This window comes from Rhinolophus hipposideros (assembly GCF_964194185.1).
Source record: "Rhinolophus hipposideros genome assembly, chromosome: X".
In the NCBI taxonomy this organism is placed as follows: Eukaryota; Metazoa; Chordata; class Mammalia; order Chiroptera; family Rhinolophidae; genus Rhinolophus; species Rhinolophus hipposideros.
In genome coordinates, this window is record NC_138046.1 from 65,073,846 (window position 1) to 65,095,314 (window position 21,469).

The 21,469-nt window shown below is 34.5% G+C and overlaps 1 protein-coding gene across 7 annotated transcripts in view; it reads right to left on the reverse strand.

Moving 5' to 3' along the window:
- Nucleotides 1-2,319: 2,319 nt before the first annotated feature.
- Nucleotides 2,320-21,469, reverse strand: part of PCDH11X (protocadherin 11 X-linked) — an 824,011-nt gene continuing 804,861 nt past the window's right edge. For 6 of the 7 annotated variants that reach the window (XM_081043929.1, XM_081043928.1, XM_081043927.1 and 3 more), the window contains one exon: nucleotides 2,320-7,377. In XM_081043929.1, the coding sequence (XP_080900055.1) occupies nucleotides 6,704-7,377 (674 nt within the window). In that variant the 3' untranslated portion in view covers nucleotides 2,320-6,703. The remainder of the gene's footprint in view (nucleotides 7,378-21,469) is intronic. The other variant, XM_081043930.1, reaches the window with a different exon arrangement.

Sequence of the window (21,469 nt, forward strand, 5' to 3'; positions counted from 1 at the left end):
TCATCATTAAGAAGGAAAGTCTGAGAAACTGTCACAGTCTACAGGAGCCTAAGGAGACATGATGACTGATTGTAATGTAGAATCCTGAATGGGATCCTGGAACAGAAACAGAACATTAAGGAAAAAAAAAAAAAACTAAGGAAATTTGAATAAACTATAGACTTTTGTTGATAATAATGCAACAATACTGGCTCATAAATCGTAACAAATATGCCATGTTAACAATAGAGGAATCTGGGAGTAAGGTATTTGGAAACTGTATTATCTTTGCAATTTTTCTGTAAATCTAAAACTTTTCAAAAATGTTTGTGAAGAAAATGTACTATAAGTAGATCCCTGAGTTACATAAGTCACTCACAGGATTAATCTTTCATTTGTGTCTTTTGTTTCTATTTCACTCAATTAACTTTAGAATACTTTGATAGACAAGAAAGGAAGTAAACCTGATCACAGGTTAAACCTGAGGTGTTTTTTTGTTTGTTTGTTTGTTTTTTTTTTCTGTTTTTTTTTTTTTTTTTTTTTTTTTTTTTTTTTTTTTTTATGCAGCTATGCATCTTCAGACATTTAAAATGGCAATGGAGTTTGTAACCCAAAATACTGAGTCTAACCTCTGAACCTACTTGCCTGCTTCACAGGTTTGGTTTTCTCTGAAGCATTCCCATTACATCATCAACAATTTATTTTATAAATCAGTGTAACCAGTTCTGGCAATAAGATCAGCAAGTTCAATGATTTTTTTTAATCACACTAAATGTTAGCTCACTAATTATTTTATTTGTTGAAATATTAGAAAATTTCAACATTCTTTTCTAGTATGACAATTTTTCCCCATTCACAGAGTATACAGATCTGACAATTAAGTTTGCGAACTTGTTGCAACGATGCCACTAACCTTTTTCTGATATCAGAGGGATTATTCATTATGAATTTGTATCAACAGGACAGTTAACCAAGTTTATTATTTTCAAGTGCTAAAAAGGCTGTGTGAAAAAGTTAGATGAAAATGACCTGAACTTTTCGCCAACAATTCATGGCTCTTGCATCATGACAATGCACCAGCTCACACAGCACTGTCTGTGAGAGAGTTTTTAGCCAGTAAACAAATAACTGTGTTAGAACACCCTCCCTACTTATCTGCTCTGGCCCCCAATGACTTCTTTCCTTACCCAAAGATAAAAGAAATATTGAAAGGAAGACATTTTGACGACATTCAGGACATTAAAGTAATATAATGACAGCTCTGATGGCCATTTTAGAAAAAGAGTTCCAAAATTGCTTTGAAGGGTGGACTAGGCACTGGCATCGGTGCACAACTTCCGGAGGGGAGTACTCAAAGGTGACCATAGTGATATTCAGCAATGAGGTACGTAGCACTTTTTTAAGGATGAGTTTGCAAACTTAATTGTTCTACCTCGTATATTCATCATATTCTCTTTTTTAGGTTTTAGAGTTTTTGCCAAGGTTATTATGATAATGTCTATATTTAATCTGGTGGTTTCTAATCTACATATTAATCATTACATTTTGTGTGTGTATGTTTTTTCCCTCAAATGGCTAGAGTCAGGATGAGAAATAACACAAATTAACATATACATATATTATATTTCTTCTAAAACTTCCATTTATTTTTTGCCAGAGGTTAAATTTTTGCTTGATTTAGATTTTGTTTTTTTCTTCCTTTATCAGCAAACTTTTGGTGAGGATGAGTAAATCAATATCACAAAAATAGAAAGACGGGTAAGAAAAAAAAGAAGACAAAAAGCACTAGCTCTATAACTCTTAATCAAACTTCAGGAGTAATAAAAATGCCAAATGCAATTGAGTATTTACTAATCCTGTGCAATTTGAGAGATTTCGGTGTACTGGGATTCTCTTCATTTAGCCAGAGTAAAAGTGAGGCCAGAAGTGAAATTACTTTGTTTCACCAATATTATCAACGTTCTCCAGAAACTTACTTAATTTGGATCCTCAAGGGTTGTACAGAGAAATTCGTAGGTGGATTTTACATTAAGTGAGGCAATAGGCCTATTCGGGAATAAATAATTATTTTTAAGTCAGTTTTAGAAGATGCAAAATAAATGTTCTAAAACACTACAATATTGTTCACCAACTTTGAAAAGTGAGTGAAATGATGTTCAGTGCAGAGAATTGTATTGAAGGGATTATCAGAGTAAACAAAAAAGGAAGCTAACTCATAGAAATGTACCACCAAGAAGGTATATTTTACTCTGTGTAAATTTAAACACCCATTGAAAATGAAATAAAATCTTTGACTTTTGAATTAACAAATACACACAATAAAATGCAGCTTTATTTCTCATAACTTTATTAATGTCTATATTAATTAATAAGAAAACATGCAATACAGAACCTGAAATAGAACACTTAATACACATTTGCCACTGGACTACATACTGCCATCCTGGGCCATCCAATATCCAACCATCTCACTTCCAAAGCATGGCTAGAGCTGCTTTGGGATACCGTTCACTTTCAGATGCTGTATGATGTCACAGAGGAGGAATCTTCCCAAAATACAAACATAAATATATATTTCATAAAATTCCAAGTATTTTAAGCAGAGATAGCATAAATTTCACACATTTTATTCCTAAAAATACCACATACAATCACTAAACAATTGCCTTCATTTTTTTTTTTCATTTGTGCACACACATTTTTCTGAGTAGTCTTTATATTACTAATTCTGCTGTTGTCAACTTATACTGCTTTTAAAAATCACATTTACTGAAAGCACATGGATTGTTAGTGTAAGAAAGCTACTACAAATGAATATTTTAAGGCCTCTGCTCAAAATTGCTCTGGTGTGGTAATTGGCACATAATGTAAAAAGGTTCCTGTCCAAATACGGTTCAACTTCTCTTGCTCCCAGGTTTTCCAGGGTGATTGTGCCAATTGGAAATAGCAAAAATAATGTCTAATGAATGATTGTGATAAAAGCTTTATCTAAACATAACTATAAATTTGGTTTGAAACAAATATAAAAAGAAAGACAAGAAATGATAACCATACTGGAAAATGTAAATCAGAAGAGTGTAAAAAAGAAAAGCCTAAACAACTAGATGTTCATAAATGTATATTGGGTAATATATGCACATTCAGTCTTAATGTGAACAACAACAACAAAAAAACTAATGTTGAAATATACATGTGGGTAAAAGTTACTTAATTTTCCCATGACAGAAAAGGATTTTATTTTTGCATGTGACATGATTACATTTTAAGGACTGCACAATTTGTGACTTTTTAGTCTATTTTTATCCATGTTAATGAAAGTGTGTGACAAATATTAGTTTGGGAAGGCAGAGGCTCTGCATAACTGTCACCAATACACAATAGCACTAATCATTTAACAACCATTTTTTCTAACCAATTTACATTTCTAAAAATAAACTGTTAAATCACTAAATGAGACTACACAAAATGTACTCTAAATTTATTACATTGTTTGTATCATATATGTTTGTTTTTAATACACCCACACAATATTAGCTAAAACTTGAAAATAAAGTTCAAGAAAAAAATGTGTATGCACTAAGCATATAAGATACATGGTGTTTGAATACATACTTACAAATGTGATATATTAATGCTACAGCTAGTAAATTAATAATCACATGTAATTGAACATGGCCACAAAATTGAATAACCAGTCTCTCTGAACATATTATTATCATCCTTGTCATTCAATTTGAAGTTCTAATTTCAAACTAAATAAAATCTTTTTTTCCCCCAAGGGAAATATTTTTGATAGATGGTAAAAATGATACTTTTTGTAGTTCCAGGACTAAATTTTTTCCACATCAGAAAAACCATCTGTGAACTTTGTCAACCTATACCTCTGTCCATCCACTTAAAGAAAAAATTTGCAATGTGATGAGAAAGATCTCATCAGATCTGAAGCCTTGGAAGTTACAGGTTGCCAAGGCCAGACCTACTGGAAGCTCAGAAAGAGAACGCGTAGGGGAGAATAGCTGGGCTCACACCCCTTGCCTCTTTGGCTACTTGTAGCCTGCTTCCATTCAAAGCCTCTCTGGCACGAACCCAGAAGAGGGTGCCCAGCCTTTTGATATTCTAAACACAATCTAAGTCTGACTATATAATCAGAGTTAGAAAGGGCAATAAAAGCATATCTGTTCATTCCTATATCTCTAGGAAAGGTATCAAAACTTCACCAATTATATATGAGAATGTAAGAGCCACCCTTATAACTCACCCTTATAACATTTGAAGGACTGCACAATTTGTGATTTTTCAGTCTATTTTTATCCATGTTAATGAATCACACTATCAGAAAAAATTTCCTAAATATCTCACTTTTGTTCCAAGTCTGATTCTCATTAACATAGTAACAATTCATAGTCCTGACATATTATTTAATAATTTTTCAGTTTCTTTTTATCTCATTTTTATTTATTTTTTTGTGTGTAGATCTTAACTAAAATGTAGACAGGAAAATGTGTAATTAACTAAAACAGAAGAAAAAAATTCTCATGTTATCTTTGCAAGATTTTAAAAAAAAACTTTCTAAAGTCTACTGGAAGCTCTGATTTTGTCATTCTGGGTGTTTTCCTATCTTACCCAGTTATAAAACCCTCATTATCAACAATATCAATAATAATATCAACACATATCCGTGGTAATATTTCAATAAACTTTCAAACATCATCAGTCCTTTAGGATTCACATGAACCTGGAGTACCAGTATGCTTCAAATCCCTTTGAACATCAACAAATACAAAGGAGAAAAAACATTAATAATACTAATTAATTTGAAATTTCAGTAATTAAACTCTGTTGTTAAAAGCTAAAAAGTTATTCTACACACCAACTCAAAAATGATTTAAAGAGTTTCACATTGGTAACAATATATTCTCAAAACGCTACGTAACCTGCTGGGCACAAGAAGAGAAGCTTTCTCAACACTCAGTGGAAACCTTCACCAATGAAATTGTACATTTACCACAGTTTATATTACAACATTTACACACAGTTTAATCATAAATTACATATCTTCAAGTTACACATCACAAAGTCTACATCTAATTTAATCAACAAGAAATAGTCCCCCCCCCCCAATAAAATATCAATTGTCTCTTGGTTTAGTGTAATACTGATGCAAGACATTTCTTGGTTTTGCTATGGAAGAAAATTAAGTTGGTGGTGTTTCTGTAAACTGGTAAAATGTGTACGTAGAAGATCATGGTCAGTTAAGAGGACAAAAAAGAAAATAAAGAACAGACAACAGAAGGAAACTAATGTTCCCTAGGAATACTAGTGTATTCTTTGTTTAGAAGGGTGTGTTTTGTTATCCTATGAGATTTTGTGTTTCTTTGTGTGTGTGTAATTGGGGCATTTCTTATCTACCCCAAGAAGTAGTCATGGACCTCATTTCTCCCTCTGCACATCTCCTTAAAGTTCTATACTGTAACACCTTTGATGTAGATTCTTAATTATATCTCTTGAAAAGTTCCTTCCTAACTCTCATCTTGTTATCAGTGGTTTTCTTCAGCAAGCTGAGCTAGAATGAGAAAACTCCCTTAGTCTTATGTGTTTAGTATGTGGTTTTATCTACAATTATATTAATTTCTTTATTCTATTTACTGAACATCTTTTGGTATCAACCTTTAGCTGTCACATCATCATTTAAATCTTCCTGATATTCTCTAGAAAATAGTAATTTACAGATATTCTCTAGAAAATAGCAATTTACAGATTTATTTACAGTGTAAATAAATCGTGCACCAACTACATCCAACTTCCTTGTGATTTTCTAGGCTGTTATATTCAAGTTCCAGAAGATATAGTGGGATATAGGCTTAAAATAGCAGATACAATATTATTTCTGATGCACTTTACACTAAATTACAAAAGTAAATATTTTTAAAAAGAGGCCTTTTTAAGCAAATAGTTGCCTAATTTGGGCACAGTTATTGCACTTCTGTGTCTCGAACTCTACTAAAGAGTAGAGAATAGGTTACGGACATATATCTGTACAGTTTATATATACATATATACATATATATATATATAAATATATTACTGCAAATGTATATACAAATTTTATCAACAATATATTCTTGAAATAAAGATAGAAAACATTAAAAAGACAGACAAATATATAAGAGATATTTACACTCCCTCTTCTGCAATTTTGTACAAACACTAATAAAAGTACACTGGAGACAAACAACAAATATCAAACAAAGAATGCTATTGTATTTATACTTTCTAATGTTATCTGAACAAAGATTAGATTAACTAAAGGTACTCTTGGAAAATCAGATATTTGCTAGTTTTCCATTGGCTACTTAGTAGGTCCACAAAAATCAGATTGGAAAAAATCAGTAATATTGCACATTTTGGTAAGAATAAATAAAAAATTACAGTGCATCAGAAATAATATATGCTACATATTAATATCTATCATGATAAGCCTTTCTGTACAAAGGGGTGTAAATATTTCAATTTCTTTTCTTTTTAAATACACATTCTGAATTAAACAAGTTGTAAATTTATTTTTAATTTTTGACTAAGGGTCTAGCTCTAGAGTTTATTCTGGTATCTGTTTCTATTTACATAGCTATTTACAAATCTAACAATTTGGAATATTCACTGAAATTGAATCTTAAATTTTAATTATATACATCCTGTTGAAAAATGTGAATTAGCCATTGTAGCTTTACAAGGGATGTTCTTCCATAATGGGAGAATCACCCCTAGGGGGTCTGGCCTGTTGGCCTGGAGTGAAGGTTGTCAAGGGTATGACTTTCATTGAATCACCACCAGGATGAAGTCTTTCAGACATAGTGTAAAACTGAGATCTTGTACTACCTTGCACTCCCTGATCAAGAGAAAGTAGTCCCTCAGGTCCAGCACCTTGCTGCAAACTCCTTGCTGGTTGTAGAGGGCTGCGATGGAGAGCAGCAGCCTGGGGCAGAGGAGGGCTGCGGTGGGTTGCGGTGGGAGGCTGTGCCAGCGGAGGGCTGTAGCTGAGGGCTGAGGCCTGTGCTGGTGGGGGGCTGTGGCGAAGAGCAGTAGCCTGCGCTAGAGGTGGACTGTGGTGGAGAGCAGAGGCCCGCGCTGGTGGAGGGCTGTGGCACAGTGCGATAGCTTGGGTCACCGGAGGGCTGTGGCAGAGAGCGATGGTCTGTGTCACTGGAGGGCTACGGCAGCGAGCAGAGGCCGGGGTCGGCGATGGGCTGTGGCATAGAGCAGGGGCCTGTGCATTGGAAGGGCTGGCATGGGTCAGAGAAGCTGGCATCCAACAGGCGTCAGAATGGCCCAAGATGAGACACTCTTGAGTGCAGTTGTCGGAGGCCTCCTCCACAGTCGGTTGAACAGTTATTTCTGCACCTGTTAGGGTGGGAAACAAATGATAAAATTTAGATTTCAAAGGTGTATTTTTATTAGCTAAAAACAAATCATATCGTTACAGGAAGAGTTAAAAATCTATATCTTAATACATCAGAGACTTCCAATATTTTAACAATAGGTCCTTGATTTGTCAAGAAATAATTCCCAGAGAAACAGAAATAACCGGGTGTGGGTGGATGGGGTCACATTTTTATAATTGCCATACTTTGGCCTAGTCTCCCAAGTGTAGATATTTTTAATCGTGTTTGTGACTATAAGTGGAAACCATGGTCATTGAGCTATACCTAAAACTCAGTTGAAATATGGCTCCTAACACAACGAAAGGACATGAATAAAATGAATGGGAAAACCAGTCATAGAAACGTATAATGAACTAACCAATTATAGCTAACCATTTGGTTAAGAATCTAATTAATCTGAGAATAAATCTGAAAATAATTTAGGTTAATTTGGAAACAGTTTATTGAACTCTAAGATGTTTTTTAGTTTCAAGAATGAAATATAGCTATAATTATCTCAAAGAAAATTGATTTCTGTATTCCTCGTTTTCTGAAACATGACAAATCAATTTAGCAATATAATAAACTACAAATATAAAAATACTTAGTGTTAAACTATAATACCTTCTAAAACTCCTTTATGAGGTTTCTGTAAAGTTTTCAAATGCCAAGAGGTTTCAAGCATCAATAAGCATACCATACAAAAACTAGCAAAATAAAAACAGAGTAGCTACCAGTATGTCAATATAAAAGGTGACTTTAGAACAAAAAAAGGTATTAGCTATAATGAAGTACATTACATCACTATAAAAAAGTCAATTTGCTAAGAAGACATAATCCTAAAAATTAAAGATAGAAATTCATGATCCTATAAATCCTCAACAGGATATAGAGTCCAGGTACTGTTATTATCCCATCACATGTAAATCTAAAGAATAGGACATATAAGAACTGACTCTCATTAAGACAAATTTTTTTCCATCAGATAACCATTTAGTTTTCCTCATTTACAGGGCACTTAAGAAAATGTCCCTATGAGGGGCGGCTGGATGGCTCAGTTGGTTGGAGCGCGGGCTCTTGGCAGCAAGATTGCCGGTTCAATTCCCACATGGGATGGTGGGCTGCACCCCCTGCAACTAAAGATTGAAAACGGCGACTGGACTCGGAGCTGAGCTGCGCCCTCCACAACTAGATTGAAGGACAACTTGGAGCCGATGGGCCCTGGAGAAACAAACTGTTCCCCCTATATCCCCCTCCCACCAAAAAAAAAAAAAAACAAAAAACAAAAAACACAGTACAGAAGAATCTTTAAAAAAAAAAAAAGTCCCTAGGAGATTAACATTTAAAATATTCTATATTTTTACACAATTGTATTTGAACAATTGTTGGGAAGGTAGAGTATTATGTATTTTTTGGTGATGTTAAATCATACAGATATGCATGGAAATATGTGAATGCACATATATCTATACTTTAAAACAGAATTTCGTTTCCTGGTCATCAGAAAAGCAACTGATCTGGTAGCCTTAAATTTTACAACAAAATAATACATCATAGTTTCAAAATTGAGTCACTTGGTTATTTATGATAACAAAATTAATACGAAGTCATTTTCACTGAAAGAAGCTATGATTTATAGACATTCTTTTTAAACAGCTTTATTGAGATATAATTCACCCAGTTAAAGTGCACAATTTAAAAGTTTTGAGTATATTCAGAGTTGTGCAACTATTATCACAATCAATCTTGGGATATCCTTATTATCCTAAAAAGAAACCTGGTGTACATTACCTGTCATAGCCCATTTTCCCCTCAATTCCATCCTAAGCAATCATTACTCTACCTTTTTCTTTTATATATTTGCTTATTTTAATATAATATAAATGGAATCCTTCAACTGGAGTGTTTTGTGACTGGTCTGTTTCATTTAGCATAATGCTTTTAAGGTTCTTCCATGTTGTAGTATGTATGAGTACTTCAATTCTTTTATCATTGCCCAAGATTATACTTTGTATGCGCATAACCCATTTGATTTATCCATTCATCGGTTGATGGACATTTGGGTTGTTTCCACTTTGTGGCTATCACAGATAATGTTGTTATAAACATTTTTGTAAGAGTTTTTGTCTAGACACAGTTATTCAATTCCCGTGGGAATATAGTAGCTAGGTTTGGAATTGCTAGGTCACATGGCAACTCTATTTTTAACTTTTGAGGAATTGCCAAACTGTTTTCCAAATTGGCTGCACAATTTTACACTTTAATAAGCAATGCATGGAAGTTTCAATTCCTCAACTCATTTTCTGCAAAAATTCAGCTTGGATTTTTGATTAGGGATTGTGCTGAATCTGAAAATCAATTTGTAAGGTATTGCACTTTAGCGATTTTAAGTCTTCCAATCTTTCAACATGGGGTGTCTTACCACTTATTTCAATCTTTGATCCTTAATTTTTAAAGATAGTTTTTCAGAATTTTCAGAATACAAACTTTACACTTCTTTTGTTAAATTTGTTCCTAAGTATCTTATTCCATTTTATTCTATTGTAATGGGATTGTTTCCTTAATTTGGGGGAAGTATTTATTTCTAAGTTATAGAAATTACACTTGATTTTTATATATTGATCGCATAGGCTGCAGTACTGCTGAGCTTGCTTATTAGTTTTAATAGATTTTAGTGAATTTCTTAGAATTTTCTGTATACAAGATGATTATCACCTGCATACAGACATAATTTTACTTCTTTCTTTGCAGTATGTATGCATTTTATATCTTTTCCTTGTCTAATATCCCTGGGGGGGGGGCACACACAAAAAACCCTCTAGTATAGTTTTTTAGGAGAAGTGCTGAAAGGAGACAACCTGTGTCTTATTCTTGATCTTAGGGGAAAACACTGACTATTTAATCATTAAAATATTTTCCAATTACTCTTGTGGTTTCTTCTTTCTGTTATTTATTCCTAATTTCACTCCACTGGGGTCAGGTAATATAGTCTTCATGAGTACAATTCTGTCAAATTATTGAGACTTGTTTTATAACCTAGCATAGTCTATCTTCTAGAACACTGCGGGTGCGCTTGAAAAGAATATGTATTCTGCTCTTGTTCGATGAAGTGTTCTACAGACGTCTGTTAAGGCTAGCTGGTTTAGAATACTGCTCAGGTCTTCTATTTCCTTATTGGTCTCCTGAGTAGTTATTCTCTCTGTTACAGAAAGTGTGGTATTGAAATTCCTAGCTGTTGTTGAATTGGTCTATTTCTTTCTTCAATTCTGTCAATTTCTTTGTCATGATTTTTGGAACACTATTGTTAAATGCATATATATTTACAATTATTATGTCTTCCTGAATTTTTGGCCTTTTTATCATGACAGAACGTCTTTCTTTATCTCTAGTAACATTTTTAATTTAATTTTCTACTTAAATAAGTCTGATATTAATGTTGTCATTCTAGCTTTAACATGGTTTCTTTTTGCATGATATAAATTTTTCATTATTTTGCATTCAATCTATTTGTATCTGAATCTAACGCTTGAATCCTATAGGCATACATTTTGATTTTATTTTTTATTCAGTTTGACAATTTCTCCCTTATTTTGTGTTTTTAATCTATTAGTTTTTAATGGTATTATTGATATAGTGGATTTAAAGTTATGATTTCACTTTTGTTCCTATGCACATCATGTAATTTTCTGTTCCTCTATTCCTCCATTACAGCTTCTTTTGAATTATATGAATATTTTCTGGTGTAACATCATAATTCTTTCAATAATTTTTCACTATATGTGGATATGTGAAGGTCTAACAATTAAGTTCACGAACTTGTTGCAACGATGCTGCTAACTTTTTTTGATATCAGAGGGATTATTCATTATGACTTTGTACCAATTGGACAAATAGTTAACCACATTTACTATTTGCAAGTGCTGAAAAGGTTGCTTGAAAAAGTTAGACGACCTGAACTTTTGGCCAACAATTCAAGGTTCTTGCATCAAGACAATGCACCAGCTCCCAGGGCACTGTCTGTGAAGGAGTTTTTAACCTGTAAACAAGTAACTGTATTGGAACACCCGCCCTATTCAACTGATCTGGCCCCCAATGACTTCTTTCTTTACCGGAAGATAAAGGAAATATTGAAAGGAAGACACGTTGATGACATTGAGGACATCAAGAGTAATATGACGACAGCTCTAATGGCCATTCCAGAAAGAGTTCCAAAATTGTTTCGAAGGACAGACTAGGTGCATAGCTTCCCAAGGGGAGTACTTCAAAGCTGAATGTAGTGATATTCAGTAATGAGGTATGTAGCACTTTTTCTAGGATGAGTTCTTGAACTTAATTGTCTGATCTAGTATAATGTATATAATGTTATGTATAAATATGTATACATATACATACACATTGTGTGTATGTTATTCTCTTACTGGTCTCTAGGGTTTGTGATCTTATCAAAATTACTTCTGATTAATTATAAGTTAATTTCAGTAGATATAGAAATATTACTCCTATGTACCTGTATTCATTCTTGTCTTTTTTGTGCCATTATTGGGCATAGATGATATATGTAAATATGTGTTATAAAATCAACATTTTCATAGTTATTACTTTATGTATTATTGGTTTTAATGAAGCTGAGAAAAGAATGGGGGAGCAATGACTTAATTGTAAATTTTGTTCTATTAACCGTCCTATTTATCATTTCTGAATCTCTTCATTTATTCATTTGTTCCTGTGGATATTGAGTTAACTATCTGATGTTGTATTGCTAATCCAATTCAGTTTTGCTCCTACCCATCTCTTTTGTGATGTTGTCATATATATATATATATATATATATATATATATATATATATATATATATAATTTAAATAATGCTGCTATGAACTTTGGTGTACAAATATCTATTTGAGTCCATGTTTTCACTTGTGTTGGATATATACTCAGAGATGAAATTGCTTGGTCATATTGTAAATCTATGTTTAATTTTTTGTGGAATTACCATACAGTTTTCTACAGCAGTGGCACCATTTTACTTTCCCACCAGCAATATACACTGTTCCCATTTCTCCACATACTCCCCAACACTTTTCATTATTATTTTCTACTTTTTAAAATTATTATTATTATTATTATTATTATTATTATTTTATAACATCCATTCTAACGGGTGTGAAGTGGTACCTTATTGCAGTTTGGATTAACATTTTCTTAATGACTAGTGATGTACAGCATCTTTTCATGCAATTATTGGCCATTTGTATACAGCCTTTGGAGTAACGTCTATTCCAGTTATTTGCCCACTTTTTAACTGATTGGGTCTCCTGTGTGTGCGTTGTATTCTGGATATCAGCCCCTTATCAGATATGCGATTTGCCAATATTTTCTCCCATTCTGTGGGTTGTCTTTTCACTCTGTTGATTGTGTCCTTTGATGTACAAAATTTTTAGTTTTAATGTGGTCCAACTTATCTATTATTTTTATTATTATCTGTTCTTTTGGTATCATATCCAAGAAATTTTGCCAAATCCAATGTCATTAAGTTTTTCCCATAGGCTTTCTTCTAAGATTTTTACAGTTTTAGCATTTACATTGATGTCTTTGATTTATTTTGCATTAAGTTTTATATGTGGTATATGGTAAGTGTGCAACTTCTTTCTTTTGCATGTGGGTATGCAGTTTTCCAGCACTACTTGTTGTCCTCTAGTTTCTTAATGGTAGTTATTCATATTGCCTCTTTTTTACAGAAGATCTATTTCTACACATTTCAGTAAGCATCTGCCAAGTTTTAGAAGTTTAATTTATTAGGAATCATCCACCTTCTGAAGTCACTCACTATCACTCTTTCTAGTTAAGCATTAGCATTACCAAGTTATGTCAGTAATTTTCTGCTAGATAGCCTTCATTCTTAAAGAACAGAATAAAGTATGCAAAGAATTCTATTCAAATGGTAATATTTTGAATAACAATATTAGAGAGTTTGTGAAAACTTGAGAGATTAAGTAACAAATACATACAGAATTGAAGAAAATAAAAAAAATTAAAAGTTGAGTTTTTTTTGAAAATTGCATTATGCGTACAAAATTATAGTGGTTCTGATAATTTGACACATTTTTTAATTAAACTAGAAATTAGTTGCCACATAATCTTTTAAATGGGAAGATAATACTTAAGATAAAGTGCTTCCCAAAAATGTGGTGAAGCAATGCAATATTATTGTTCAAGTAATATTTTACTATAAAATGTAGGTAATTCATGACATTTCTAGAGCTTTTCTCAAAAATTCATGTTGACAGCAATCCAAAATTCTTTTACATTTCCTCACTAAACTATAATTGTTTCATGATGAATAAAAGACCACATAAGTACTAACTGAATAGAGCCTTTGTCAATTTAGTAGCAAAGTTTTGATAATACATAACCAGAAGCTTAGTGGCATTATTTGTCTTTTAAAAAATGCCTTTTTCCCCCTTTAACTAATGGGTATTGCTATAATTAGTAATATTTATGATTTAAAAATAAACTATTCATGAACTACAGCAAGATGAAATTGTATATCCAGAGATGCGAAATGTAACTCTTATACACAGTTTGGTGTATAAAAGATTGTTCACAATATGTGTGTGTCTGTGTATGTGTGCAATTTATAAAAGCTAAATACTTTTAATTTTAGTAATTCGGGATACCTTGGATGAAAATCTTAGTTTTAATTAAATCAAGTTTTATAATAAACTTCACAATTACATATCTAAGTACATAAAAATTCACCCTCTACTAGTGAATCAACATTAAATAAATGCACAAAAAACAGAAGTGTAATTAATATTCTAAGAGTTTCTATTTGAATGAGTGTTGCTAAAGTATTCTATTAAGCATATTTTCTTTAGTGGACTGTACAGTCTCCCTTAATAATACTGACATAATTTAATTAGCTTAACAAACTATTTCCCAAAGAGATAGTATGAGACAAGCACAGATTAAGTCAGAGCAAGTTCAAAATAACATGCATTGTGAATTAGTGAAGTTAAAATTAATTACACTTAAAACAACATTCTCTGAGGGCTTCTGTAACTCATTAATAACATTTATCTTTGAAGAAATGAATAGTTTTTCTAGAGAAATATAGTACCCTCATGCAGCCCCAAAATACCCAGTGGATATCACAGCAGTTTTCTATAGAGAAAATGTGATGTAGTCATATACAGTTAATCATTTTATCATGTTGTAAAGGCAACTTGAACTAACATTATGATTTTAACAATAGCCAAAAATCTGCCAAAAATGCACATCAATTGAGTATACTGGAAAAATGGAATATACAGCAAGGTAATAAAAATACCTATTCACAAAGAATGCATTGCAGAGAAGACTGACCTGATATCTCTCTTTGGAAATTACTTACAAGAAAACTATTACCATCTTCAGTTGTTGGGAAGGAGAGAAGAAAAACAGCAGTATATTGAAATATATTTTTAGTACAATGAAATGAAGATCACTGTTAGAGTGTAATTCATCTGTTTTGCTTCAGAGAGAAAATGTGTTCTTGTGAGGTTAAACAAATTTATTTGGACAATAGCTTCCTTCATTCTAAATGCTTACACTTATTTGACCATTAAATTGCTTTTGATAACCGTCTATTAACTCATATTTATTTAATTGACTGATACATAATATATACTTCAAGAAATAGTGGAGTCCCAGTCTTTTAAAATTCAAATATCAAGTTCATAGGTGTGATTAAATGTGCTCTGGTGATGTTCCCTATCATTCTCTATCCTTTATCAATTTGAGGACAAATGAATATTTTATAGATATTTTCCTTAGTGCTATCCCAAAGCTGAATTGAATGTTCACTATACAGAAATTTCCAGGTAAACAGTTCCATTTAATGTATCTGTTAATCCCTGACAGCAAATTTCACATAATAGAGGTCTTATACAGGTCATTTGATTAGTGTTCAAAGCTGAACTCTCATGAAAAAGAATAAGATATTGTTGTAATTTTGCTTGTTCTCTTTCTCTTGCTCTTTCAGTAGCTTCCCAGTTGTACCACTGAAGATTTTCAATGTTGTATTTCAGGGGAATATCAGGTGGTAACTGCTACATTCATTTCAGCCAAAAAAATTACTGTCCTGAATAATTCATCATTTGGTCTTCCCAAGCTAATAACGGAGTTCGCTTTACTGATCCAAATGCAGAGTAAAGGTATTTGAAACATTAGTCCACATTTTAATTATTTTTAAAGATTTTTATTAAAAATATAGCTAATATACAGTATTATATTAGTTTTAGGAGTACACCATAGTTATTCAACATTTACATACCTAAGAAGTGATCACCATGATAAGTCCAGCAACCATCTGACACCGTACTATGTTATCACAATATTATTGACTATATTCCCCATGCTGTACATCACATCCTATGGCTCATTTGTTTTATACCTAAAAATTTGGACCTCTCATTTCCCTTCACCTCTTACCCCTTTTTTAAATTTTTCAATTCAGTTGGTATGCTTGTTGTTGTCCCAGTGGCTCCTTAAATTATCCTCATTTTTTTGGATTATTTTTTTTTTTTCTTTTTGCTGTTCTGATTGGGTATTTTCTGCTACCTTATCTTCTAAATTGCTGATTTTATCCTCTGCTTCATCTAGTCTCCTGTTGATTCCCTCTAATGTATTCTTCATTTCTATTATTGCAGTCTTTATTTATTTTGTTTGTTTGTTTGTGTAGCTCTCTGTTATTTTTTTAACTATTTATTTGTTTATACATTCAATATCATTTTATATTAATTTCAGATGTACAGCATAGTAGTTAGACATTCATATAATTTAAGTGATCTCCCTGACTAGTTTAGTGCCACGTGGCACTATACATGGTTATATATCATTGACTATATTCCATATGCTTTACTTTACATTCCCATGAGTATTTTGTACCTACCAAATTATACCTCTTAATCCCTTTTCACCTTAGCTCCAATCTTCCTCCCATCTATCAACCTGATAAATCTAGTACCCATCTGAAACCATACAGTTATTACAGTATTATTGACTATGTTTCTTATGCTTTAGTCTACATTCCCATGACTACTTTGTAACAATTTGTACTTCTTAATCCCTTTACCTTTCCCACCTAAACCCCTTCCCATCTGTCAACCATCAAAATGTTCTCTGTATCTATGAGTTTGTTTCTGTTTTGATTATTTTGTACTTTAGATTCCACATATAAGCAAAGTCACATTGCCTCTGTCTTTGTCTGACATACTCCACTCAGCACAGGACCCTCCAGGTCCACTCATGCTGCCACAGATGGCAAGAGACCATTTGTTTCCATGGCTGAGCAATATTCCACTGTACATATGTACCACCTCCTCTTTATCCATTCATCCACTAATGCCAGGCTGCCTCCACATCTTGGCCATTGTAAACAGTGCTGCAATGAACATATGGATGCACGCACTCCCTCAAAGTAGCATTTTGGGTTTCTTTGGATAAATACCTAGAAGTGGGATTACTGGGTCCTTCTCTGTCTCTTGTTATAGCCTTTGTTTTAAAGTCTGTTTTCTCTGGTATAAGTATTGCTACTGCAGGGTGTTTTTCTTTTTCTTTTTTTTTTTAATTTCTTTGTTTGTATTGCATGAAATACTTTTTCCATCTCTTTACTTTCGGTCTGTGTGTCTTTCAAACTGAAGTGACTCTCATGTAGGCAGCATATGTAAGGGTTTTGTTTTCTTATCCATTCAGCCTTCCTATGTCTTTTGAATAGGACATTTAATCCATGTACACTGAAAGTAATTGTTGATAGATATGTAATTATTGCAATTTTGTTGTCATATTTTTTATTTTATTTTTTTTAAAAGAAGTCCCTCTGACATTCCTTGTAACACTGGTTGGGTGGTGATGAACTCCTGAGAAGCTCTTTATCTGTCCTTTTATTCTAAATGATAGTTTTGCTGGGTAGAGTACTCTTAGTTGTAGGTCCTTGTTTTTCATTACTTTGAATATTGTGTGCCAATCCCTTCTGGGGGTTTGAGAAATCAGCTGATAGTATTACGGAGCTCCCTTATAAGTTACTAGTTGCCTTTCTCTTGCTGCTTTTAGGATTCTCTCTTTGTCTTCAACCATTGCCATTCTAACTACAATGTGTTTTGGTGTGGGCCTGTTTCGGTTCATCTTGCTTGGGACTCTGCACATCCTGGGCTTGTATGTCTATTTTCTTGACCAGGTTATGAAGGTTTTCAGTCATTATTTCTTCAAATAGGTTTTCAATCCTTCGCTTTCTCTCTTCTCCTTCTGGTACCCCCATGATGTACATGTTGCTATGCTTGATGTTGTCCCAGAGTCTCTTAAACTATTCTCATTTTTCTAATTCTCTTTTTCTTTTTGCTGTTGCAGATGGGTGTTTTCTGCTACCTTGTCTTCCAAATTGCTGATTTGAACTTCTGCTTCATCTAATCTGCTGGCGATTCTTTCTAGTGTATTTTTCATTACATTTACTGTAGTGTTTATTTCTGACTGTTGTGTTTTTTTAATGGTTTCTATGTCCTTCTTTATGCTTATGATCTTTTTGTTGAAATTCTCACTAAGTTCCTTAAGGATTCTAATAACCAGTGTTTTAAACTCTGTCTCTGGTAGGTTGGTTGCCTCCATTTCATTCAAATAGTTCTATATCTGGAGGTTTCTCCTGTTCTTTTATTTGGGATGTAGTTCTTTGTTTCCTCATTCTGGCTGCCTCTCTGTGTTTGCTTCTATGTATTAGGTAGATCTCCTATGTTTCTTGGTCTTTGCTGGTCGCCTTATGTAGTATGTGCCCTGTTTGGTCCAGGGACACAGTCTCCGTGAACTCCTGTGCATGTGTTCCAGGAATGTCCCTTGAGTGTGTTGTCTGTGTTCTGTTGTAATTGAGCCTTTATTGCTATTGGTGCATCAGTGGGTGGGATTGATTCCCAGGCTGACTGTGATTATTGGCTATGCCCACAGTGTATAAGCTGCTATGTGGGGGCTGACTTCTCAGAAAAGGATTCCCTCCCATGGGCTCTTGTTCCTGTTGAGACCACCCTTTTGGTGTGCTGCTTGTGGGGCTAACAAGGTAGTGCTCTGGTGTGGTCTGAAGCTGGCCTCTGGTTGTGTTGTTTCTGTTGTCTCTTGGCGGGGGGGGGGGGGGGTTCCATTTAGGCCAATTTCAGCCCTGCCTGTTACCAGCCCACTGCTCCCTGGTAGAAGCCAGAAAGCTATAAGTCATTGGCTTTTGCCTATACTGGTTCTGAAGTCACGTGGGGGTGGCCTCGTTCTGAACCCAGGCTAGCTGCTCTCAATATTGAGTCTGAGGAAGCTTAGCAAAATGCCTAGGCCCCCCTAGTTCTACTGCCACCTGCCAGCTGCCTGTAAAGCTCACCATTGAAAGGGGCTCCTTAGGTCTGTGGGCAGTGGTTTGACCCAGTGTTGAGAATGCCCTTAGCAATGTAGCATTAGCTGTGGGAGGCAGGGGTACCAGGGAGTCACAAGACTTGGCTGGTGGTTTTTACAAAGTTAATGCATATTCAGTTCTTGCACCACTGCCCAGCCTTTGACCACTACACAAAGCGCCCTGAGAACACTGCAGCCAGCCACCACTCACCTCAGGCTCACAAATCCCTGAGAGCTGCCCAAGAGAGGCTGTGGGGCAGATTTTGGGTCACTGCCCACCACCAAAAGTTCCCTGGGCTGCTGCGGGCCTTCTTCTGCTCTGATAGGTTTCTGCAACTTGTGGGGTGGGGCTTACCACCCAGGCACAGAGAATGCCTCTGTAAAGCAGCTCTAGGTGGATGGGGCAGGGTTCTAGGGAGCTTCAGGGTGTGGGTGGTGGTTTAAGTTAAGGTTGTTTTAGTTCTTGCACTGGTTCTGGCCCCATGACTATTTCTAAAAAATGCCCTGAGAACACCACGGCCAGCCACCACTTGCATCAGGCCCACACATCCCCAAGAGCTTCTCAAGAGAAGCTGGGGCACAGGTTTTGGATCACTGCCCTACACTAAAATTCCCTGGGTTGCTGTTGGCCATCCTTTGATGTAAGAGGCTTCTGAAGCTTGTGGGGCAGCATCTGCTGCTCAACAGCTGAGTGCCCCAGGCAGTGCAACACTAGCTGTGGCAGGTCCAGGACCCAGGGCATCACTAAGGAGGTGTGCACACTTGGATTGTACCAGACCATTGTGGTCTCAGATTTGGCCATCTGGGGGAGGTTTCAACATAGAAAAGATAGTGCCCTCCTGTAGGCTCCACATGAGGCAGGCTCCACACAGGGACAATGGCTCTTGTCTCTCCAGCCCTCAGCTTGTGGCCACACAACTCGGTCTTTTCCTGTATGTCTCTGCCACCTCTCAAATTATGGCTCCTCCACCAGAGACCAGGTAAGGGCTTGCAAGTGATAGAGACTGTGTGTGGGCTCTTTAAGAGGGCACCTGGGTTTCCAGCTGCCTTCTGTCTTACCAGGGCAGGCAGACAGAGTCTTCACTGATTTTCACTGACAGATGTTCTGGGAACTCCTCTTCCCAGCAGAGGACCCCAGGGTTGGGGAGTATGGTGTGGGGCTGGGACTCCTCCCTCTTCTGGTGGGATCTCCACCACCAAGGTGCCCCTCCCAGTGTTCAGCCACTATCTGTAGGTTTGGGGTTAGCCTGTCTCCGTCCCGCCTACCAGTCTATATGTGGCTTCTTCTTCATATCCTGAGTTATAGGGGCCCTGTTCAGCTAGTCTTCACATGATTCTTGAGGTTTATTGTTCTATAATTTATTTGTAATTTTGGTGTGATCCTGGGATGAAGTAGGCATAGCATTTACCTAATCCTCCATCTTGGATCCCCAATCCTAAACTCTTTAATTTAAATTCCTAGTTCTTGCTATTCTCTTTTTTAAAGCTTCTTACTAGTACCATCCCCCTTCCCTTTTCTCAGAAAATTTTTTTGCATTTTCCAGGGAATAATTATTTTAGCGAAGACATACTGAGTAATTAATATTTATTTGCTTGTAATATTTCTGATATTCATGGAGGCTAGATTATATAGATACATTTTTTGTAAATCGGTTGTTTTTTATTTTGTGGTCGAACCTAGTTCAGTTTATGTCTAAAAGAAGATATTCAAGGAAGTACAGTCAGTTATTCTTGTCATTTTAATATTCACTAATAAATTTCATTTATTTATGAACATTCCTGTACTAATTCAAAATTAAAAAGGGAGAGGATTTGCAGTCTTCCTGAGGGAAGTCATGTATTTATATTGAGATAGTCACACTTTCTTGCTTGGCTCTGCCTGTTATCAAGGATCCAGATTTGCAAGAAAGACAAGCCTATTTTTAACTTTTAATCATATGAAGTGCGGGGAGATTTTTGAGCTATTGTACAATACAAAGGTGTTTGATGCACAAGTGATAGTATGTACCAAAATTATTTATTTCTACCAAAGCAATTAAAATTAAAATTGCATCTAAACAAGTCAATAAGTATGAAGTATATCTTTATTTTCATATTTATTTCTAACGTGCTTCAATTTCAACTAGAAACACGTTTTCCTCAAGTTTTGGATTATCTTCCAATTTCACAGAGCAATCATTATATAATGGAAACATGCCAATTTTTTGAATTAGACATTTCATGAGATTGTGTGGTTTCATAAGTTGTAAAATGAAACTGACTGTTAAAACTACTTAAAATATGTATCAAATCAATTTAAGACATAGTGAATATAGTATTATAGTACTCTTTTTGAAAATATGCTTTATACCTTAATGATTACACATTAAAAAACTTCATTATACCTTATAACATTTATTAAAGATGTTTTAAATTACAGTCATTTTAATCCTATTTAATAAAGAAAATTATTTCAAATGTGTAATAATTTATAATAGTATGATTCACATTTCACTGGGTGCCTATCAAATCTAACAGTCTAAAAGTGTGTTTCTGAGTAATGCATACCATCTGGCATTTCTACAAAACAGTTTAGATGTTTTCTATTAGAAAAGTGGAGTGGAGGGTATTGTTAGTTGGTTGCTTACTTGCATCCTTATGATCAGGCTTTGAAGAGTAAAAACAACTTCTTACAA